At 37.5% G+C, this 22,816-nt stretch overlaps 1 protein-coding gene across 3 annotated transcripts in view; it reads left to right on the top strand.

Moving 5' to 3' along the window:
• The first annotated feature begins 962 nt into the window (after window positions 1–962).
• Window positions 963–22,816, top strand: part of RAB15 (RAB15, member RAS oncogene family) — a 68,265-nt gene continuing 46,411 nt past the window's right edge. The window contains exon 1 of one of the 3 annotated variants that reach the window (XM_074290391.1): window positions 963–984. Coding sequence is in view for 2 of the 3 variants with exons in the window: in XM_074290390.1 (XP_074146491.1) it covers window positions 15,244–15,367 (124 nt within the window). In the remaining variant the exon portion in view is untranslated. Of the gene's footprint in view, window positions 985–14,865; window positions 15,368–22,816 lie in introns of those variants that run through there. The other 2 variants (XM_074290390.1, XM_074290387.1) reach the window with 2 other exon arrangements.

The raw sequence follows: 22,816 nt of genomic DNA, 5'->3' as shown, positions 1-22,816 counted from the left end.
ACAATATTTTTTTGGATATGACCAATGTGGAAATGTGTTTTGATTGACTTTACAATGTGCATAGTAGGTTTGTGGTATGGTAGAAGAATGAGAAGGTGAATTTTGGCTAATTAAAGCATGTATACTGCATACATATACATAGATATACACATATGTATATGTACATAAATATGTGTGTGCATATATATATATGTAAAATAGCATAATAGCAACAACAGCAATGTACATTTCTATCAGACTTGGAGGATTACAAAATATTTTCCCCCAAAACAACCCCAGGGAATGAATAGTACAAGTATTATCAATCTCACTTTAAAGATAAGGAAACTAAAGCTCAGAACTTTTAAGTGACTTGTCTGTGATCATAGGAGTTAGAAAAGGGTTTGAACTTGTCACTTAATTTCAAGTCCACTCTTTCTATTAAACTACACTGTCTCACAAGATTAGAAAATGAATATATGATTAAAAGTGGCCACATTGAGAATAAATCCACAATTGTCTAAAGAAGGATAGAAGTGAAAGGGAGTAGAAATCTGGAGTAGAAGATCAAGTATGAAATAGGAGATGAAATATGTAGAAAGGTAGTAGGAGATTCAATTTGTTCAACAAACTTATTATGTTTGTAGAAAAGTGTTAGGTCTAAGACCACCCCTCTCTTTTTAATCCTTTCTCTTTACTATTAGGAGATACTCTGTTTTCCAAAGCTAAGGTCCAGCAAGCAAACTGTGTCCTGAGCTTGGCAAAATAATAATCCTTTGGATTCATTCCCTGAATGAACTCTGTTACAACTAAATCACAGAACTGATGATCCTTGAGTTTGGGCAAGCATCTGCAAGCCCAGAGATTGAAGTCCTACAATGAATGGACTTTGTCACTAGACAACCTTGTTTCACTGTCACTATTGTGCTTCCCACTGTTGCTACACTACACTGTTTGGTTCTCTCAGAATATTTTGGAGATACCCAGAGCAGCAAGCAAAGTCTAGTAAGTACGTTATACCCCAAGTTTGGCATAACAATAATCCTTTTCACCCTGGAATGATTTCACTTCTAGCAAAGTGTCACTACGGAATTTAGCTCCCCTTATTTCCCAGGGTTGTCCATAACATAATTCTCTGCTCACTCCTGCTCTTGTCACAGAACTTTGGTTCTGTACCCCACAGGGTGGCTACGACTTGTGGCTAAGATTTGGGACTGTTATCAGGGGATCCAAGAACACCAAGAAATGCTATCTCAAGATCTAAGAATGATTGTGCTGTGAGCCAACCCCTTTCATGTATATAAGTGGTTCCAGCATCAGCAATGTTAAGCCCTCCTTCTTGGGGATAGATGGGCAGAACTTCTGTTTGCTAATATTATTTTGTCACTGAAATCAATGAAATTTCTGTTTGTATCCTGGTTCTCCAGTCTCACACAGGCCAATTCCATTCCAATTGACAATTCTTTATCTAGTCACAAATATAGAAAATAAAGTCCCATTGCTTTGGGTCTCCTATTAGAAGTTCCTCAATATGTGTCCAATTTCTCTTCCCCAGTGGAATAAAGGAAGTTTTTTTGCTTTTAAATTGTGTGAACTCTTTGGTATTCTGGGAGTTGATGGTTGCAAAACTTCTATGACTTTTGGGTCATTTGTTACCAGAGTTGACAAAAGTAATGTGAAAAAAGGTTGGAATCATATTGCAAAGGACCTTAAATGCTTGGCTAAGGAATTTGTAATTTGTCCTAGGAGCATTTTTTTTTTCCTGAGGCTGGGTGACTTGCTTTGTGCTAAATGCTAGGGATAAAAAAAGAGGCAATAATCAGTACTTGCTTTCCAAAAGCTTACAATCTCCATTAATAGTAAAGTACTCTCACTAGACAGGATTGGGCAACAAGGAAAAAAGTCTAAACTTCATTTCTTGCCCTAGTTTTAATAAATATTTCTAGAAAATATCAGAATATGTGAATTTCTTCAGTAAACTGGGAATTCTAAGTTTAATCCTGGAAATAGTAGTTGGTGTGTAGTGTAAACTGCCAATTAACCTATGTCGAGAGTTAAGGGAAAGAGTTATTTTATATGATCATATTAACAGTGAAAGTCTGTGTTCTGTAGAAGTTTATTATTAACCTCCTTTTTAGTTCAACTGAAAATATTGAGAAAATAATATTTCTCTGGTCTAAAAGCCTTTTCTAGACTTGGGTGAAGAGGAAAAGTTTGACTTAAAAATAAGGGCAGCTTAGGTAGTGGGGAAGACTCATCTGCCTAAGTTCAAATCTGGAATCAGACACTTATTAGTATCCCTGAGCAAGTCACTTACTGGTTGCTTGTTTCCTTATCTGTATAATGAGCTAGAGAAGGAAATGGCAAACCACTCCAGTATCATTGCCAAAAAACCCCAAACAGGATGGTGAAGAATTGGATATGACTGAAAAGGACTGAACAACAACAATAACAGATACTGAAGCTTTAAAAAAAAAGACCTCTTGACTTCAGATTTTTGCCTTCCCCATACCCTAAACACATTGGGTTATGACTCTTTTTCCTTCAGAAAGAATTGTCAAAACAGATCTTAATCCTTATGGAAAGGCAACAAGTATTGACATTGGGGGGTTTTGGAATATAAACCCCAAACTACATTTTAACATATGTTCTTTTCCTTGTTCAGAAATGTTACCTCAAATCTTGGGTATAGTAAAACTATGCCAATTTGGATATCTCTCTAAGTAAGAAAAGGCTTGGATAAATTTAATAAAGTTAAAATTAATTGAATTATTTCTGGAAAAATTGTGCTTAAGATGTAGAGTACATATTAGTTTTTTTTTTCTTAGATGGCGGTTTCCTTTTTTTAGATTTGTATAGTCATGGCTCTTCTCTGCTTTCCTTTTTAAGAGTTTAGGAGACCTTGTGCTCAATCAAACTGAGACCCATTAAAGACCTTAGCTTTTAAAGGTCATAGTCTCCCATTGCACCTAAGGCTATCACCAATCCTCCTAATCTATATCTGGCCATTGGACCAAGGTGGCTCTGAAAGGGAAAGTGAGGCAGGTGACCTTGCCCAGCCCTTCCTCACTTAAATCCAATTCACTTGCATACCATGACATCACCTCCCTGATATTATGATCCACTTCAAGAAGGACAAACAGCAACAACAGGCCTTGTTCTTTCCATTTCCTCTCTCCATTCCACACTACCTTACAGCAATAACACTGCCCAAGTAGATGCATAGGGGTGCCAAGGATTTGGTCAATGGTCATTGTGGTATTTCCTCTATTTTTCAGTTTTCCAAAAGGTTTTGAAATATGAGGAGATTCCTTCAGCAAAAAGAGTGGCTTACACCCAGTAACCATGGCATTGCAAGAATAAATATGGGTCTGCAAGAAAGAAAGGGCCATCGTGCAGGTGGCATTGCCATGTGTTCCCTGTCCAGCCTCTCTAAGCATTTTGCTTTGTTGCTATGGTAGCTCTGTGACAATGCTCTCACTTGCTGACTGAAGAGTGAGCATGCTCTGTATACTCTGGGTGCAGAAAAAGGCACTTGTTTTTCTGTTAAAAGAATCGGCTAGTATGACAGAAACTTGAACACTAGCTCCTGAAGTTTTCATAAGACAGGAACAGCTGGCTATCTGTTCTCCTTGCATTTCCCCAGGTTGCTGAAATACACTGCAGTCCAAGTTGAGCTATGGAAGATGCCAGGATGTTCTGTCCAGATACAGGAATGGAATTAATTGTCCTATTTAGGGTGTTAAATTAATTAAAACACTTTAATTTTAATTAATTATAATAATTATCATTTAATTTTAATTTAATTAAAAGATAGTATAAAAACATTGGATATTTAAAGCCTCCAAAGCCACTCTGCTGTCTTTCCTGATAAACAGTCCTGTGGCTAACGCAGACTTTATAAGGTTCCTGATAGTCCATCCTTTCCTTGAAAGGTGGGGGATGGGGAAGGAGATGGTGGAAAATACTGTTCCCAAGAAAGGAAATGGATCTCTGAAAGGTGACATGAGAGACAGAGGAGGAGAATTCACACGTCAGACTTTGCTTGTCAGCCCTAACCTATCAGTTTTGGGAATCAGTCCAGTATGATGAAATATCCTAAATTCTTTTAATAAGAGAATGTTCCCCTTCAGGTAATGGCAGACCTCATTTTTGAAGGATAGATTAAGAACAGCTCCCTGAAAAGTCAATTTTCCTTCTGGACTGAAGAATTCCATTTAATACTGTTGCAGTTGAAATGAGGTTAGGTCATTTTTCTATAGAGGATAATGGGGGAGCAGCTAATGGTTCCAATAAGGAGACAGTGGATATCACTTACTTTATAGTTTCTGATCAATAGGAATAGAGCTAAGAAGCACAAAGGGGGTCAGAATGAAGACAACTAAACAGAATTGCTATTCACTTTATGTGGAAAGAAGAGAAAATTTTTAAAAATTTGAATCAAGCTAATTCTCCTGTGTTTCTACAATGACTCCAACTATATTAATCTAGGAAGTACATTTAGCACCCAATGAATTGCACAGTAGAAAATATAACAAGGTTTTGAAAATTTTCTGTTTTATATACAAAATGAACCACATTTTTTTCCTTTCCCCTCCCCCTTCCTCTATAAAAACAACGAACAGTAAAGTAACCAGGAAATTCTAACTGAATTCAAGAGCTCAGTTTCCTTGTCTTCTAATGTAATGAAAGCACCTATCAAGTTCAGCAGGCTTTTTCCTCTTTATTATAAATTTAGAAGCTGAATCTGAAACACAATATTCTATATCAAATCAATGGAGTAACCACTTTCTCTAAACCTCTGGAAAATGTATTCCTGGCTATTTAGTACAAAAACAGTCTCACTCTTTGTCCCTTTAACGGCTGGGGTGGGGGAAGAGGGAGAGGGAGAGGAAGAGGGAGAGGGAGAGGGAGAGGGAGAGAGAGAGGGAGAGGGAGAGGGAGAGGGAGAGGGAGAGGGAAAGGGGGAGAAGAGAGGGAGAGGTATTTCTTACATGGGGAGAGAGAGGGGGAAAGGGAGAGGGAGAGAGGAAGAGGGGGAAAGAGGGGGAGAGGAGGAGAGGGGGAGGGGGAGAGGGAGAGAGGGGGAGGGGAGAGGGAGAGGAGGAGGGGAAGAGGGAGAGGGAGAGGGAGAGAGAGAGGGAGAGGGAGAGGGAGAGGGAAAGGGGGAGAAGAGAGGGAGAGGTATTTCTTACATGGGGAGAGAGAGGGGGAAAGGGAGAGGGAGAGAGGAAGAGGGGGAAAGAGGGGGAGAGGGGGAGAGGGGGAGGGGGAGAGGGAAAGGGGGAGGAGAGGGAGAGGAGGAGGGGAAGAGGGAAAGGGGGAGGAGAGGGAGAGGAGGAGGGGAAGAGGGAGAGGGAGAGGTATTTCTTACATGGGGAGAGAGTGTGTTAAACAGATCAGATTGGCACAGTGAATGAAGATCTGGTCTTGATGTTAGGAAGACATGATTTCAAATTCTGTCTCTGATACATCCTGGTTAGGTGACTGTGGACAAGTCACTTAATAATATCTCAATATCCCAAGTAACTTAAATTATAAATTATAGGTGAGTTATCAAGATCAACATGATATTCTTAGTAGAGTTTCAAAAAACAGTTTTCTACATCAGGGCCATCACAGGCCTATACTAAACACACATACACTCAACTCATACACACACAGACACACACACACTCAACTACTCAAACATATACAAACTGACACAATCACATATACATATACATATTACAATCACACTCATATTCATACACTTAAATATTCATTCACACATAAAAACACATATTTATATATACACCCACATCTCTCCCCCATTATATAATTTAATAAAGATTAGATAGCTAAAACAAAGGAATAGACAGTAAAAAAAAAAAAAAAAAAAGGAAAAGCATTCTACCTTAATACTTAAATTTTTGTCTCCCTTCCAATGAAATCTTTCCTGAAAATCAGTACCAAACATGGAGAAACAGAACCTCAGTACTAAATTTTGAAAATTATAGGAAGGAAAATTTTAAATAAGGAAAATTATTGGTGGAATAAAAGAAAAAACACAGGAAAGAATATTGAGGAAACATTTTCCTTTTCTTTATCAGCTTTTATTCAATTAAAGCTGAGGTTCTAGTATAGAATTCATTTTTATCATCTAGCAAAACAGAAAGATAGTTTTTATTTGTTTTCATTTTTGTGTTTAAGATTTAAATTTTTTTAAAATAGCTTTTTATTTTCAAAATATATGCAAAGATAATGTTCAGCATTTACCCTTGTAAAACCTCATATTACAATTTTTTCTCCTTTCCTTCCCTCATCCCTCACCTAAACAGTAAGTAATCCAAAGTATATTAAACACATGCAATTCCTCTATACATATTTCTACATTTATTATGCTACATAAAAAAAGTCAGGTCAAAAAAGGGAAAAAATGAGAAAGAAAACAAAAAGCAAGCAAACAACAAAAAATGATGAAAATACTATGTTGTAATCCACCTTCAGTTCCCACAGTCCTCTTTCTAGTTGCAGATGATTCTCTCCTTCACAAGTCTATTGGAATTGGCCTGGATCACCTCATTGTTAAAAAGAGCCATATCCATCAGAATTGATCATTACATAATCCTGATGTTGCTATTCACAATGTTCTCCTGATTCTACTCATTTCACTTAACATCAGATCATGAAAGTCTCTCCAGGCCTCTCTGAAATCATTCTGCTGATCTTTTCTTATATATTATATTATATTATATTATATTATATTATATTATATTATATTATATTATATTATATTATATTATATTATATTATATTATATTACATTATATATTATATTATATATTACATTCATATACTATAACTCATTCAGCCATTTCCCAACTGACAAGCATTTACTCAATTTTCCATTCCTTGCCACTACACAAAGGGCTGCCACAAACATTTTTTGCACATGTGGGTCCCTTTCCCTCCTTTGTGATTTCTTTGGGATACAGGCCCAGTAGGGACACTGCTGCATCAAAGGGTATGCACAATTTGATAGCCCTTTGGCCATAGCCACTAAGTTTTATGATACTTCCAAAGAATTGTGATATCTTCAGTGTCACTAGAACTTCTCTGATTGAAGCTCCTAGTATTCACAACTTAGAATTTTTCTCCATGTTTCCCAAAACATGAAGAATCTAACCAACAGTAGCACCACTAGAGTTGTACTAAGTATTATTTCCCCTCCCCCAATTTAATTATTGGATTTTATTATATAGAAAAATATCAGATATTTATCCTTCATTTTATAGCATTAAAATTCATAATAATTGGAATTTTCCACAAAAGGTAGCTTTATTTATGAAGAACAAGTAACAACAACAACAACAAAAAAAAAATAATGAAGAGGCAAAATAGACACCAGGGAATGGCAAATATAAAATAGATTTGGGAGAGCACATAGTTAGCAAGGAAAGGGACTTTAACAATTAACAATGGAGAAGACAAGTTCCCTAGTAGAACTCACAATTAATATGGAGAAAGGGGATATTCCATGAAGTGGGAGTATGCCATTGACTGACAGGCTAAATCCATTGAGGAGTCAGAAAATAAATTTTTGAGTTAACAGTCAAAAGAAGAGAATAATTATATATAGTTTAAATTACAGAGTTTTGATTTATATTTAAGTAAAGTAGCACTAAAATGCTATTTTCCTGAATTGACAGTGAAGTAGCAGCGATTGAAGTCTCCTAATCAAGTAATTTACAAAAAGAGGGAATTTGAGGAGTCTGGGGGGGTAGCCTTCCAAAGGAATATCCTTAAACTCTTAAGAGTAGTTACAATTCATCTCCACCATCATCACCATTGGGACAATTATCCCCAAGATCCAAATTAGCACCTAATCTAAAGACAGGTATGTTGGGTAGTTGGGTGGTACAGTAGATAGATCACTGGGCCTGGAGTCAGGTGACAGACACTAACTATGTCAACCTGGGCAAGACAAATCAATGTTTGCCTCAAATTCTTCATCTGTAAAATGAGCTGTATAAGGAAATGGCAAATCACTCCAGTATCTTTGCCAAGAAAATCCCCAAAGGAGTTTAGTCAGGTGTGACTTAAAATGACTGAACAGAAACAAAATATAGGTTAAATTAGGGAGAGAAATTCATCAGTGACGTTACATATTAAATAGAAATTAAATTAAATTAAATAGAAATTTATTAAGTATCTATAATATACCAAACACTATGCTAGATACAAGTAAGGAAAAGAAACATTCCCTGATCTTTAAGGAGTTTACAATCTAATGGGGGAAGACAACATACAACAGGAATCTGAAAAGGGGGATGGAGGGGTTTTACCATGGAATATGTGGATGCCAAATAGAGTTGCTAATGGAAAATAGGAGTTACCTAGAAGGTTGTGAGTTCTCTATAAAAGAAGACTTTGGGAGGAGTTTAATACTCCATCTTCCAATCCTCCAATCAGAGAGTAGAGGCAACAAAGGTGAATTGAGATGTTGAATATTGAAACCAAGTCAATCTGCATGGTAATAAGATTTCAGATGATCAGTTTATATTGGGGTAAGGCATGATTTCTCATGGAATAATTCCAAATAGAGTTATTGGTAGAAAATATAATGCTATGATAAGAGTTTTAAAAATCATCTCCTAAACTAAACTAGTATTCAATTTTTATTAATAAAGATGCTATTTACATTTTTTTTTCTGAAGTGAATTCCTAAATGTGATATTCTGGAGAGCATTCAGAGGAAGGCAAGTGGTATGGTGAAATCCCTCAAGACAATGTGATTCAAGGACCAGAAGGAACAATTTAAAAATAGAAAAAAGCAGGGAGGGGGACACTAACCTCCCTCCCTAAATCATAATTTATTAAGCACCTACTATGTGCTTACTGATATATAAATAGTATATATACACATGTATCTCCACACATGCATGTATATATACAGATAAAAAACTCAGTGGGATTCAAATCATGCTACTTGACCAAGGCTCTGCCCTGTGCAGATTGAGAAACAATATGTTGTTATTGTTACAATTATTATAACAATATTATAGTTATAAGCAAGGCTTATCTGATCATTGTGTAATCATTGTGTGGTCTTTGCTCAAAGAATAAATAGCAATTGTTTCTACTTTGGTGAGAAACCCTGAGGGTCTTCCCTTCCCAGACTGGTTTTTTTTTTTTTTAAACTAAGTAAAAGAGGCCATTCTGTGTCTCATTCCTTACCTAGCCTTAATCATTGATTGGGTAGTTCCTCAGTCAAACTGAAAAAACAAAGGTGTCCCACTACATCCAGGGCCATCTCCAGCCCTTCTGGTGGTTCTGTAGGAAAGAGGGAGGCTGGTGACTTTGCACACCCTGGCCTCACTTAAATCCAATTCACTTGCAACTCAAGCCTCCCTGAAGTCATGATCCTCTTTAAGAAGGTAGGATAAACAACAACATGTATAGGCATACACAAAATAAATGCAAAGTCATTACTGGAACTGGATGGAGGTAACAACTGTAAAGGCTCCGAGCCTTAATGAGAGCCAAGTATTCCAAGATGTGGAAGTGATGTGGACTTTGAAATCAGCTGATTTCTTCCCTTATCAGGAAGGAGCCCATCTGGCTATCATCAACTATGACCAAGTCCCACACAGGAGTCTGTATACAATGATGTAAAGAAGGAACTCTTTATCAGTCTCCAAACTTTGAGCATCTTTAAGCAACCTTTGAGATCTTGAGTAGTATGTCTTTAGACAGATCTGGGAGGTCAGCTAGATGGATTCCATCTGGTTCCTCCTCGATCCCTCCCTTTGAGCCTCTAAACTTCTCCCTGGTTTCTTTCCTTACTACATATATCCTGCCTCCACTTCCTTGAGACTTTAAAAACTGTGTACTCTGAAATATAAACTGCTTGTTTATTTACGACTCTTTATTGTAATTGCTTGAGCCCATGAAGCTATTTTCACTGATGCCTGGTTTGATTTCTTCAAACTGAACCAAATCTCTATTGTATTATTTCTATAATCTCTCTCACAAATCTATTACATTTTATCTCATAAGAAGTGAGGAGGGAGAATCTTCCTTCCTTATGTGGGCCTAGCTTATACAAAGGCATGGAGATGAGATGGAAAGGGCTAGAACATAAGAGTACATGAGAGGGAATTTTGTGTAATCACTCTGGAAACATAAATTGCAGACAAACTGTGAAAAATCCTTAAGAACAAACAAGAACTTTTATTTTATCCTAGGGATACTAAGATCAAAAAGTTTATGAACCGCTTTTTAAAGTAAATATCAGTTTGGTGTACAGAGTGGAAAAGATGAGACCAGATACAAAGAGGTAGATTATCAAGGCATTATAGTAGTCCAGACCAGGGATGGTGAAGGTTTGAAACGGAACAATTGTGGTGGAAGAGGAAAGAAAAGAAAATTTTATAGAGTACAGTAGTTCTTGCTTTACATAAATATGCATTACACAAATTCAATTCTTGGTAAAGAATTGTGAAAGAAATCTGTATACCAAAAAAGAATGCCTATGTTAATTTTATTGTACAGTACTGTGCTCTTTCTCTCTGCTCCTGACTCTGTTTTCCTATTTCCCTACCAAAACTCCCCCTCCTCCCAAAAATCCTTCAAAATGAAAGCAAAAGAATAGATATTTACTGTTGGATAGGAACCTGTCTTGAGACCTCTAGTGCGAAAAAAAGAGGCTATTTACATGTACAGCCCTTGTATCTATCTGTCTTCCCTCCATCAGTGGGTGGTAGCTGATGTCTGTCCCCATGATTCATGTGTCCCTCTCCTGTCTGAGGCTGTGTCAAGCTTTCTCTTTGTGATCTCTCTTGTTCTTCCTCTCCTTTGGCCAGCTCCTATATGACTGGTCTCTGTTCTGGGCCTTCCTCCTTCCCTCCCTCACTTCAGAGATCAGAGGGCAAATCTGAATTATATAAATTTTTTTTTTTTTAAATTTTTATTTTATTTTATAATTATAACATTTTTTGACAGTACATATGCATGGGTAATTTTTTACAACATTATCCCTTGCACTTACTTCTATTCAGATTTTTTCCCTTCCTCCCCCAAACCCCTCCCCCAGATGGCAAGCAGTCTTATATATGTTAAATATATTACAGTATAATTTAGATACAATATATGTGTGTAGAACCGAATTTTTTGTTGCACAGGAAGAATTGGATTCAGAAGGTAAAAATAACAGTTTACATTCATTTCCCATTGTTCCTTTTCTGGATGTAGCTGGTTCTTTCCATCATTAATCAATTGGAATTGGATTAGCTCTTCTCTATGTTGAAGAAATCCACTTCCATCAGCATACATCCTCGTACAGTATCATTGTTGAAGTGTATAATGATCTTCTGGTTCTGCTCGTTTCACTCAGCATCAGTTGATGTAAGTCTCTCCAAGCCTCTCTATATTTCTCCTGTTGGTCATTTCTTATAGAACAATAATATTCCATAACATTCATATACCATAGTTTACCCAACCATTCTCCAATTGATGGACATCCATTCATCTTCCAGCTTCTAGCCACTATGAAAAGGGCTGCCACAAACATTTTGGCACATACAGGACCCTTTCCCTTCTCTAGTAGTTCCTTGGGGTATAAGCCCAGTAGTAGTATGGCTGGGTCAAAGGGTATGCACATTTTGATAACTTTTTGGGCATAATTCCAGATTGCTCTCCAGAATGGTTGGATTCTTTCACAACTCCACCAACAATGCATCAGTGTCCCAGTTTTCCCACAGCCCCTCCAACATTCATCGTTATTTGTTCCTGTCATCTTAGCCAATCTGACAGGTGTGTAATGATACCTCAGAGTTGTCTTAATTTGCATTTCTCTGATCAATAGTGATTTGGAACACTCTTTCATATGAGTGGAAATAGTTTTAATTTCATCATCTGAAAATTGTCTGTTCATATCCTTTGACCATTTATCAATTGGAGAATGGCTTGATTTCTTATAGATTAAAGTCAATTCTCTGTATATTTTGGAGATGAGGCCTTTATCAGAACCTTTAACTGTAAAAATTTTTTCCCAATTTGTTACTTCCCTTCTAATCTTGTTTGCATTAGTTTTGTTTGTGCAGAAACTCTTTAATTTGGTGTAATCAAAATGTTCTATTTTGTGATCAATAATGGTCTCTAGTTCTCCCTTGGACACAAACTCCTTCCTCCTCCACAAGTCTGAGAGGTAAACCATCCCATGTTCCTCCAATTTATTTATGATTTCGTTCTTTATGCCTAAATCTTGGACCCATTTTGATCTAATCTTAGTATGTGGTGTTAAATGTGGGTCCATGCCTAGTTTCTGCCATACTAATTTCCAGTTTTCCCAGCAGTTTTTGTCAAATAATGAATTCTTATCCCAAAATTTGGGATCTTTGGGTTTGTCAAAGATTAGATTGCTATTTTTATTCACTATCTTGTCCTGTGAACCTAACCTATGCCACTGATCAACTAGTCTATTTCTTAGCCAATACCAAATGGTTTTGGTGACTGTTGCTTTATAATATAGCTTTAAATCAGGTACACTTAGACCACCTTCCTCTGACTTTTTTTTCATTAGTTCCCTTGCAATTCTCGACCTTTTATTCTTCCATATGAATTTTGTTGTTATTTTTTCTAGGTCATTAAAATAGTTTCTTGGGAGTCTGATTGGTATAGCACTAAATAAATAGATTAGTTTGGGTGAATTATATAAATTTGATTTTGAATTATATAAAAACCTAGAATCTACCTAGAAGCCTGTGGAAGGGTCCACTTACACAAATTAAGAATTATCTCTATTGTGTCCATTTCTAGAAGTAACCTAAATGATATAGAAAAGCCAAAAGGACGAGGTTAGTGGTGATGAGACTAGTGGCAGTCAGAAAGTTGTTAAAATCTCCTTTAGGTCTTGTAGGTTCTTCATGAAAGAATTCATGAAACCCAAAATATTAATTGGCAAAAATGAAAGTTTATTGTTGGACAGGAAACCAGTTTTGCTAAGAGACTGACTTCTTTAGTGGTAAGTCCTATTAAGGAAATGGAGGCTGACACTGAAAAGAGAATGCCTTCTTAGTGGGCAGGGTCCTAGCAAGCTACTCTGGACCTTCTACAAAGAAATGAGTTCAGAAACTGCCCTTTAAAAGAGTTTTGAGGCTTCAGATTTCATGTTGAAAGAAAGCCAAAGTTTCCAGGCCTAGATGCTTATTGGTATCCAGCCTAGATCTCCAGTTGGAATTCAAAGGATCTGGCATCTCCAAAGGATCAAAGACATGCTTTAACTTCTCTAGAGGGATATGCCTTCCCCAGGAGGGCCTGAGATCAAAAGGGAACTCAGTTTCAGAGGGATAATTTTAAAGGGAACACATCCCTCCTCCTTTAAAACCGTGGAAATAACTAGAAAGAAATACTAACAGATATGAGATTAAATGATCTAGAGAAAATCAACATATGGGAGTGATTTTACATGGAATCTCTAATAAAATTATAGGAATTAGTGGGATTAATCTGAAGTGGGATGAATTTATGTTAAATTTAAAAACAGAATTTCAAGATAACACAAAATATTCTATCCAAAATGACTAATTATCCCCTGAAGGGTTCTTTCATCCAAGAAATCAGAGATATTTAGCTTGGAAAAGGAAAAATTTTAGAGGGAACAAAAACTATTTCAGAGTATTTAAAGTGCTGTCACTTGAAAAAGGAATTACATTTCTTCACTTTAACCCCAGAGAATAAGTAGGAACAAAAGGCAAAAGTTGCAAAGACCAGTTTAGGCTTGATGGAAGAAAAGGCTTTCAAGCAATCAGATGTATCCAAAAGTAGAATGAGTTGCCTTGGAAGACAATGGGTTCTTTTTCACAGAAATCATTAAAAAACAAACAAATAAACAAACAAACAAAAAAAACCTTGGAAGACCATTTGTTGCATATTCATTAGAGGGATTCTTTTTAATGTAATGGTTGAACTAGATGGCCATTAAATTCTTCCAAGTGTTTAAATACATTAGGTATTACTTCACTCTTCTCTTGATGGATAAGCTAGACTTGTTCTTCTCTAGTACAGGACCCTGAGAAAAGCCAGTTTCTGGAATATTTATTTAAATCTTCTAAGTGTCAGTCATTCCTTGTTGCTAAATTATATATTTAGGGAGGCAATTCACTTTTTTCTGCCATTGAAGGGGGATAGAAGTGGCCAATACATGATTACAATAATATCTAGAAGCCTGAAATAGTACATTTGCCTTTCCAAACAGCTTGAGGAAACCGAATGTTATCAATAAAAGCTCAATAGTATTTTGCAATTGTAGAGTCTTATGAGCACCTATCATTCTTATGAAGCAGTCAGCAGCATCCTTCCTATTTTAAACACGGAATTGAAAAGAGACAGAGGTAGTATTAAACAACCACTAGCAGCTTCTGGATTTTCCTTAGCCTTTGATAACCATATGTGAACCCACATTAGCCAAGGTTGGAATCCACAATGACATCTGAATAAGGATGAAACCCTGCGTGCCATGTGGGTAGGGGGCTGACAGGCTGGGTTCTGGTAGCCCCAGTAAGGTTAGCAAAGTACAAATGGAGGTGGGTGTTGGAAGAGGCTTGTTGACAGGTAGGAACCAGAGGTCCCACGCTCAAGGCTTTCTCCCCAGCCCCACATCGGAATCTTCCTTGGCGCTCTCATCATTTCTAAAAAATACGTTTTCCCTGGGGTCTCCAAAATAGTAGAGGGGCGCCGCGCCGGCAATCAGTGAATCTGCACGCCACCTTCCCTCTTAGTTTCCTCGTTACCCCACTGCCATCCAACCTGCTTTCTTCTGCACGGTGCCTTCATTTCCCCCAGTCCCAGCCCGCCTCTCAGCTCCCCCGCCCCCTCTCCCCGCGCTCTCCGGGCGAAGGGGAGGAAGGGGCGGGCAGGAGCTGCTGCTGCATCCACTGCCGCGCCTGGCAGGCAGGCAGGCATTTCTCCTCCCACAGCCAGCGCCGAGAGCGCGGAGCTCCGGCCGTGGCACCTTGGCGGGCTTCGTTCTCCTGCACCGAGGGAAGCTAGAACCCAGGCGCCTCGAAGAAGCACGGAGCCCAAGCGGGAAGCCCCGGCCCCCACGGTCGGGATAGCCCCCGCCCGCTGCTGCAAGCATCCTCCCGGGGTGCCAGCCACGATGCTGCCCGCGCCTGCGGTGGGAGCAGCCCCAGCCGAGCAGGGCTAACCCGCTTTCCCCGGCCGGTCCACCCTATCTCCCTTCCCCTCCAGGGGCCGCCCTGCAGCCCCCTGACCCCAGCCATGGCGAAGCAGTACGATGTGCTTTTCCGGCTGCTTCTGATCGGGGATTCCGGGGTCGGCAAGACCTGTCTCCTGTGCCGCTTCACGGACAACGAGTTCCATTCCTCCCACATCTCCACCATCGGTAAGGGGCGGTGGCTGCGGGAGAGCGAGCAAGAGTGGGAGCGTATGGCAAGGGCAGCGGTGCCCCAACTGGGGGCCGTCTCCCCCCCCAGGAGGGGCGATAAGGGGGCTGCTCCCTCTGCCGGGTAGCCCGGGAAGCGCTTCATCCGAATGAATGGATGGAAATCTGGGTAGGCTCTTCCTCTCCTCCCCCCTCCCCGTGGTCAGCTGTGATCCAACCCTTCTAAGACTGGAAGGCTGGAGGTTGGGGAAGTAAAAGCCTCAATAATGGAAATTAGGGGCTGGTGAATCTGACCGCCTCCCTAGCTGGGCTCCTTGTGAGAAGCAAACGATGATGCGATGAACCCAAGAGAATAGAAGAGAGTTATTATATAGCTTCCCTTTCCCCACAGATGGCCTGCGGTTTATAAGGCCCTGAACTTTATATCCCCCGTTGTGGCATTCTCAGTGTAGAGAGCATATTTTTCTGGAGACCGGACCAAGGGAACAAAAGATGCCGCTGCTCGGTTTGAGACTTTGGGTCTTTGGGAGGGGGGTGGGATTTTCAGAGCTTTGGCTTTACTGAGAATCAATCAACAAGCATTACTTAAATGTCTACTGTGTATCAATGCACTTGAAGGGGAGGCCCTAGGTATATAAAGGAAAACAAAACAAAACAAAATAGTTCTGCCCTAAAGGAATTCGTATTCCATCACAGGGAAACAACCTGTACACATACAAAATATATGGGAAATAAATGCAAAGTAATGGAGGGGGTGTCAACTGTTGGGGTGAGTTTTGAAGAAAACCTGGGATTCTAGGAGGTGAGGAAGAGTGCATTTCAGGCATTGAGGATAGCAGGAAAACGGGAAATGGAGTATTGTTTATGAGGAATAGCAAGTAGGCCAGTTTGGTTGGAACAGACCTTAGATGAATGGGGGAGTAATGAGTAATAAGTCTGGAGCCAGATTGTTTAGGGCTCTAAATGCCAAACAGAGGCATTTGTATTTTAGCCTAGAGGCGACAGGGAACTACAGAAGCTTGTCTGAACTGGAGAATGACTTGGGCAGACCTGTGCCTTCAGAATATCACTTTGGCAGCTCTGTGGAGGATGAATTGAATAAGGAAGGAATGAAACATCCATTTATTAAGCACCTACTATGTCATAGTTGCTTTATAAATATTATTTCATTTGATCTTTTAAAACAACCTTGGATTTAGGTGCTATTATTACTCTCACTTTACAGGTGAGGAACTAAGGCAGACCAAAACTAAATCTCTTGCCCAAGAGTCCATTAGTATATGAGGCTTGATTTGAATTCATGTCTTCCTAGCTCCAGACTCACTAGATCTAGAAGCCTGAAACAGAGAGATCATTAGTATGGGCAAGAGGTGATGACTTGAAGCAGAATACAGACCATGTGAGAGGGGGATAAATTTAAGATACATTGTAGAGATAGAATTGATAATATTTTACAACTATTTGAAGGTTGGACATAGTGAAGGAATGTGAAAAAGCAAAAATACCATGACTTTCAAATCTGGTGACTTGGAGGACTGTGTTCTCAACAGAACCAGTAAAGTTAGAAAGAGGTATGTGTTTGGGGAAAACACGAGTTGTTTTGGATATGTTCAGTTTGAGATACCTCCAGGACACCATCTAATTGATGTAGGATTGGAGGGCAAGAGAAAGATTAGTGTTAGATATACAAATCTGGGAGTCATCTGCCTAGAGATAATTCCTGAATCCTTAGGAGCTGATGAAATCACTGAGAAAGTATCCAAAGAGAAAAGAGTCCCAAATAAAACCTTGGGAGACATTCACAGTTATGAGATAAGATACTGTTGATACAACCAGCAAAGGAGACTGAACATGAGCTGCCAAATAGGCAAGAGATGAACCAAGAGGGAATAATGTCATGACAATGCAGAAAAGAGAATATTCAATAAGTAATAGTAATCAATTGAGTCAGATAAAGTGGAATAAGGACTGAAAAATGGTGACATTTAAGAAAGATATCATCGGTAACCTGGGAGAGCCCATTGGTCTGGAACAAGGAGTTGAGGAACAATTGGGAGGAAAAGTAAAGACAATGAGTGGTAGATGGCTTTTTCCAATCTGTTAATAACCATATGAGGAAGAGGAGAGATTTACTTTATAACACAATAGCTTGAGGGAATAGTAGAGTCAAAGTAGAGTCAACTGAAGGATTGGATTAGAAGACTTGGAAAGTAGTGATGGAAGGTAGAGCTAGGAAGGGACAAGGAAGAGAATTTTAATTCCCAGGGCGTACATGTTATAAAATCTTTTTTATTTTTCATTATTTTGAACTTGACAAATACCACCAATATACATTGAAGAACAGAAAGAGGACTGTCTAAAAAACCTCAAATCTCTAAATAGCTTTAAAAGGAAAGAAAGAATACTTAAAAACTCAATATATATTGACAAAGTTGTCTCTTTGTTTCTCCTGAACTACCTTTTCTTTTCTTCTGTGAAGTTTTTAAAAAAGATGTTTCATTGCTCTTTTTCTCTCCCTCTTCTTCCTTCTCCCTCTCTCTCTCTCTCTCTCTCTCTCTCTCTCTCTCTCTCTCTCTCTCTCTCTCTCTCTCTCTCTCTCTCTCTCTCTCTCTCTCTCTGTCTCTCTCTGTCTCTCTGTCTCTCTGTCTCTCTCTGTTTCTCTGTCTCTCTCTCTCTGTCTCTCTGTCTCTCTCTGTCTGTGTCTCTCTGTCTCTCTATCTCTCTGTCTCTCTGTCTGTGTCTCTCTGTCTCTCTATCTCTGTCTGTCTTTGTCTCTGTCTCTGTCTCTGTCTCTCTCTCTCTCCCCCCCCACTTCTTCTCCTTCTTTCTCTGCCCCCTCTTTTCTTCCACATTCAGATGAAACATGATGTTTGAATATTGGATAGAGAGCTGGCCGACAAATTAGGAAACCCCAAGTTCAAGTTCTGCCTCTCACATACTGACTCCCTAAGCAAGTCACTTAAAGCTCACAGTAATCTAAGTAGCTTTCTAAGGCAGCTTCAGGGAAGCTACTGGCCTGCATTGGTATAAGGAGTTTCCTCAATTAGGAGCTCCCTAAATGAAATCACAGGTTTCTAGGCTTACCCTCCTCTCACCTCAGTTCTTTGACTCATTCCCTCTGATATTTTCTTACAGCACAATAATATGCCCTTACATTCATATGCTATAATATGTTCAACCATTCCCCAGTTAATGGACATCTTCAGGTTTTTTTAATAACAAAAATTGTTGCTATAAACATTTTTGTACATGAATCCTTTGCCTCTGACATTGATTTGTTGGGAGGGTATACGCCTAGTAGTGATAGGGTTGAGTCAAAGTTTAGGGATAGTTTATTGACTTTTTGGATATAGTTCTGAATTATTTTCCAGAATGACTGGATCAGTTCACAGCTCCATCAATAGTGCATCAGTGTGCCTGTCCTCCCACACCCTTTCCAACAAATGACATTTTCTTTTTTGTTATCTTTGCCAATCTGGTGGGTGGGAGGTAGAATCCTCAGAGCTGTTTTAAATTTGCATTTCATTTATTGGTGATTCAGAACATTTTTCATATGGCTGTCAATAGCTTGGATTTCTTCTTTTGATAAGTTAACAAGCATTTATTAAGCTCCTACTATTTATCAAGGACAATTCTAAGTATTAGGGATGCAAAGAAAGCTAAACAAAATTTCTAAAAAAACCCAGCCCCTTGATTTCAGAGTTCACAGCCTATTGGTGGAGAGAACTTTCAAAGAACTATGTACAAACAAGATATATACAGAATAGGAATTCTGTAGTAATACAGAATTGTAAATTCATCTGATTCTAGTTTTTTTCCCTTGACAATTCATTTATTTCTTATTCAGTTTCTTATTTATTTATTTTAATATTTTTAATTTTAATTTTTAATTTAATTTTTTAAAATTTAATTTTAATATTTATTCTCTGTCCTTATAATCTGAATTGTTTGCTTTTTTTTTTTCTGTTTTGTAATAATTATCCATTTCGTTTAAATGGTCAATTTTGTTGGCTTACCATTCAGCAAAATAGCTGGGCACAGTGTTCTATGCCTATAATCTCTGCTGCTGGAGAGACTGAGGCTGGTAAATTGCTTGAACTCTGGAGTTCTGAGCTTCATTAAATTAAAGCTAGTCAGGTGTCTATACCATATGGTTTGCTGCTGGCAAACTATCCCAGCTCAAAAATAGCAAGCCTATGAATGATCTTTACAATTTCATCTTGGGCAAGATAGAGATACTCAGAACACCTCAAAATAGTTCTTAGTAATATTCTTTATTCCTTTTTCTTTTGTTTTGAATCTTTTTTTTTTGAAACTGACATTTTAATTTTACTCTTTTAAAATCAGTGTACCTATTCATTTAACTCTTCTATTCCATTTTTTCCCTCTAAAAATCATTTTTCATTTTATTTATAAGTTCAGTGAGACTTTTTGCTTTTGGTTTTGTTCATTTCACATTTATTTTTCAGAAATTCTATTTCGCTATTTTAAAAGTTGTTGGTTTTATGGTTTTTAAAATTTTCACATCTAATTCATTGATTTGTATTCTGTCTGTCTCTCTTTCCTTCCCTCCTCATATGTATATATATATATATATATATATATATATATATATATACACATGTGCATATACATATAGACACACACAAACATACATATATGCATATATATGTTCTTGGTGAAAGTGTGTAAGTGTATAAATTTTCTCCTCAGGATTATTTTGGCTTCACGCTAGAAGTTTTGGTATGTTGTCTCATAGTTGTTTTTAATGATATTTTCTATTTCTATATTCTATTTCTTCCTTGATCCATGAATTCTTTAAGATCACATTATTTAATGTCCAGTAATTTTAATTCATTTTAAAAGCCCATTATTGAATATAATTTTTATAATATAGTGGTTAGCAAATTTAACATTTCTGCTTTTCTGTATTTCTTTGTGAGACTTTTTTATGCCCTAACACACACACACACACACACACACACACACACACACACACACACACACATACACACACACATTCCTTTTTCAGTAATTGCCAGAGATTCATCATACCTGACTTCAAAAATTCCATTCAAAGTCCATAGATTTTTTTTCCTGTTTATCTTTTTGTGTAGATTTTTCTAAATTTGAAAAAAAGATACAATGAAGTTCACATCTATCAGAGATTCCTAGTCCTTTTCTCTCTAAGTCTTTTTCCTTTAAGCTTTTAATTTATAAAATTTCACACACATAATCTTTGAATGATATGATATTGAACAAATAATTTAATCTGTGTAACATTGTCATTTTATATTGGTATCACCAAACCATGAATCTCTTCAACATTATGTTCATAATTTACAAAAGCACATCTGAAACATAAAGATTCACTGAGAGTTAAAATTATGTCCTGGAGAAGTACTTATTATATTTGAAGTGAATTTTAAGAAGTAAATGTAATATTCATAATCACAGACAAGGTAACAATGTTAATAGACATGATTAAAACAAATAAAGAAGCTATATTTTTCTTAAAAATCCAATAAAATTAAAAATAAATTATCTTGTTTGAGATTGAGATTGGTACCCCTGCTTTTTTTAATCGTGTGGGTTTTTGTTTTTGTTTTGTAAATAACATAATGTTGTGGACTATTCACAGTTTGGCCAGGCTAATATAAGATGACAATACTATATTAGATTAATTTACTTAATGACATTCCAAACTACTAAAAAATTACTTTAGAAAGTTAGAAAATAAATAAAATTCACCTGGAAAAACAAAGGATCAATTTTTGTGTGTGTGAAGATAATGAAAAAATTAGGAAGGATGGAGACCTAGAAGTACCAGATCTCAAACTACACTACAAAGTAGTAATCATTAAAACTCTGATAGTGGACATAAAAACTTGAAAAGTCAATCAGTAGAATGGAATGGATACCAAATTAATACAATAACAGTGGATTCAATAAATCCCCAAACCCTAATTACTAGTGTAAGGATTTAATATTTAGTAAAAACTGCTGTGAAACCTGGAAATCATAAGATAGATAGAAAAGATCTTCTTGTAAACAAATTTTGGGAGCAAGGAGGAATATTAGCTTTCATTACTATAGCTGGGGAAAAAGTTTATGACTGACAATAGAGAGGAATGTAGAGAATAAAATAGAAAATTAAAATTCCTTGAAATTGAAAAGGTTTTTCACGTATGAAAATCAATGTTTACCTGAGTTTGTGCTAACTTTTCTGTCAGTATTACTTTCCTAATGCCCATAGGATTCTGGCTGTCCTGTTGTCCAATCCTGGGCTGAATGAAGATGCTTATGACTTGTTTCCCTCTTTTAAAAAAATCATTATTTGATCTGGTTGGCAACCTTTTTAGGTTCTTGATGGAGTATGTATAGAAGTGCAGGGAAAAATTGGAAAGGGCTCCTTAATTACCCATAGTGGAACCGTTTTAGCTGAAAATCCTCAGGGCACATAATAATATTATCTAACATTTAGCTAATAATATTAGGTAATTATGGTGCTTTAAGTTTTGCAGAGCACATTACATATAATATCACATTTGATCCTCAAAAAAATCCTAAGCAGTCTGTGAGATAACTGAGACTGACAGAGGTTAAAGTGATTTGCTAATAAATGCCTGAGGAAGGATTCTGGTCTTTTTCATTCCAAGTCCAAGACCTGTATCTTCTCTACTGCCTAGCTGCTTACAAATACCCAAAGATATGCCATGAGTAGGAAGATAGGCAGCAAAACACAAACACACAGGTTGTGACTCTAAAAGAGAATGAATGTGAATGTGAAAGTGACACAGTAATAGCTTCCCTAAGTATTTGGCAAAAGACTGAAGCAAGTTATTTTGAAGGAGGATAAGGAGAACGGAAGCGTCTCAAGAATATTTATCTGATTCTGACAATATAGGTAAGAAAGATCCATTTCTGAGAATTCATTTAAGAAAAAAAATCATTGTTGAGATATGCCTCTTGGGCAGAATCAAAATAGGAAGTAAAAATAGAAACTTGCCCAATCTCTCCCCAAATCACTCCAAATTCCTTTAAATAAAAAATCTGAATAAAAATTTAAATCATCAGAATACCCAAAGGATAAACCAATAGTGGAACACTTTCCAGCTGAAGACATCTTAGAATATCACAGAAAAGATGTGTGACATTGGGGTGTCCAGGGTCGCACACTTCAGCCCCAGCCCAAATATCACTAAAGTAGGAACAGGTGGAGGGACCTCTGAATCAGCATCAGTCCTGATGGTTTCTAGATCTGTCAGCCTACACTACAGATGATTTGAAAGGTCTACTAATAATGAAAAAAAGAACCTGAACATCATCTTTCAAGAAATTATCAGTGAAAACTATTCTGATATTCTAGAACCAGAAGGTAAAATAGAAATTGAAGGACTCTATTGATCACCTCCTGAAAGAGATCCCAAAATGAAAACTCCCAGGAAT

Source organism: Sminthopsis crassicaudata, chromosome 2 (assembly GCF_048593235.1).
Source record: "Sminthopsis crassicaudata isolate SCR6 chromosome 2, ASM4859323v1, whole genome shotgun sequence".
Taxonomy (NCBI): Eukaryota; Metazoa; Chordata; class Mammalia; order Dasyuromorphia; family Dasyuridae; genus Sminthopsis; species Sminthopsis crassicaudata.
This window is presented reverse-complemented; position numbering and strand designations above follow the sequence as displayed.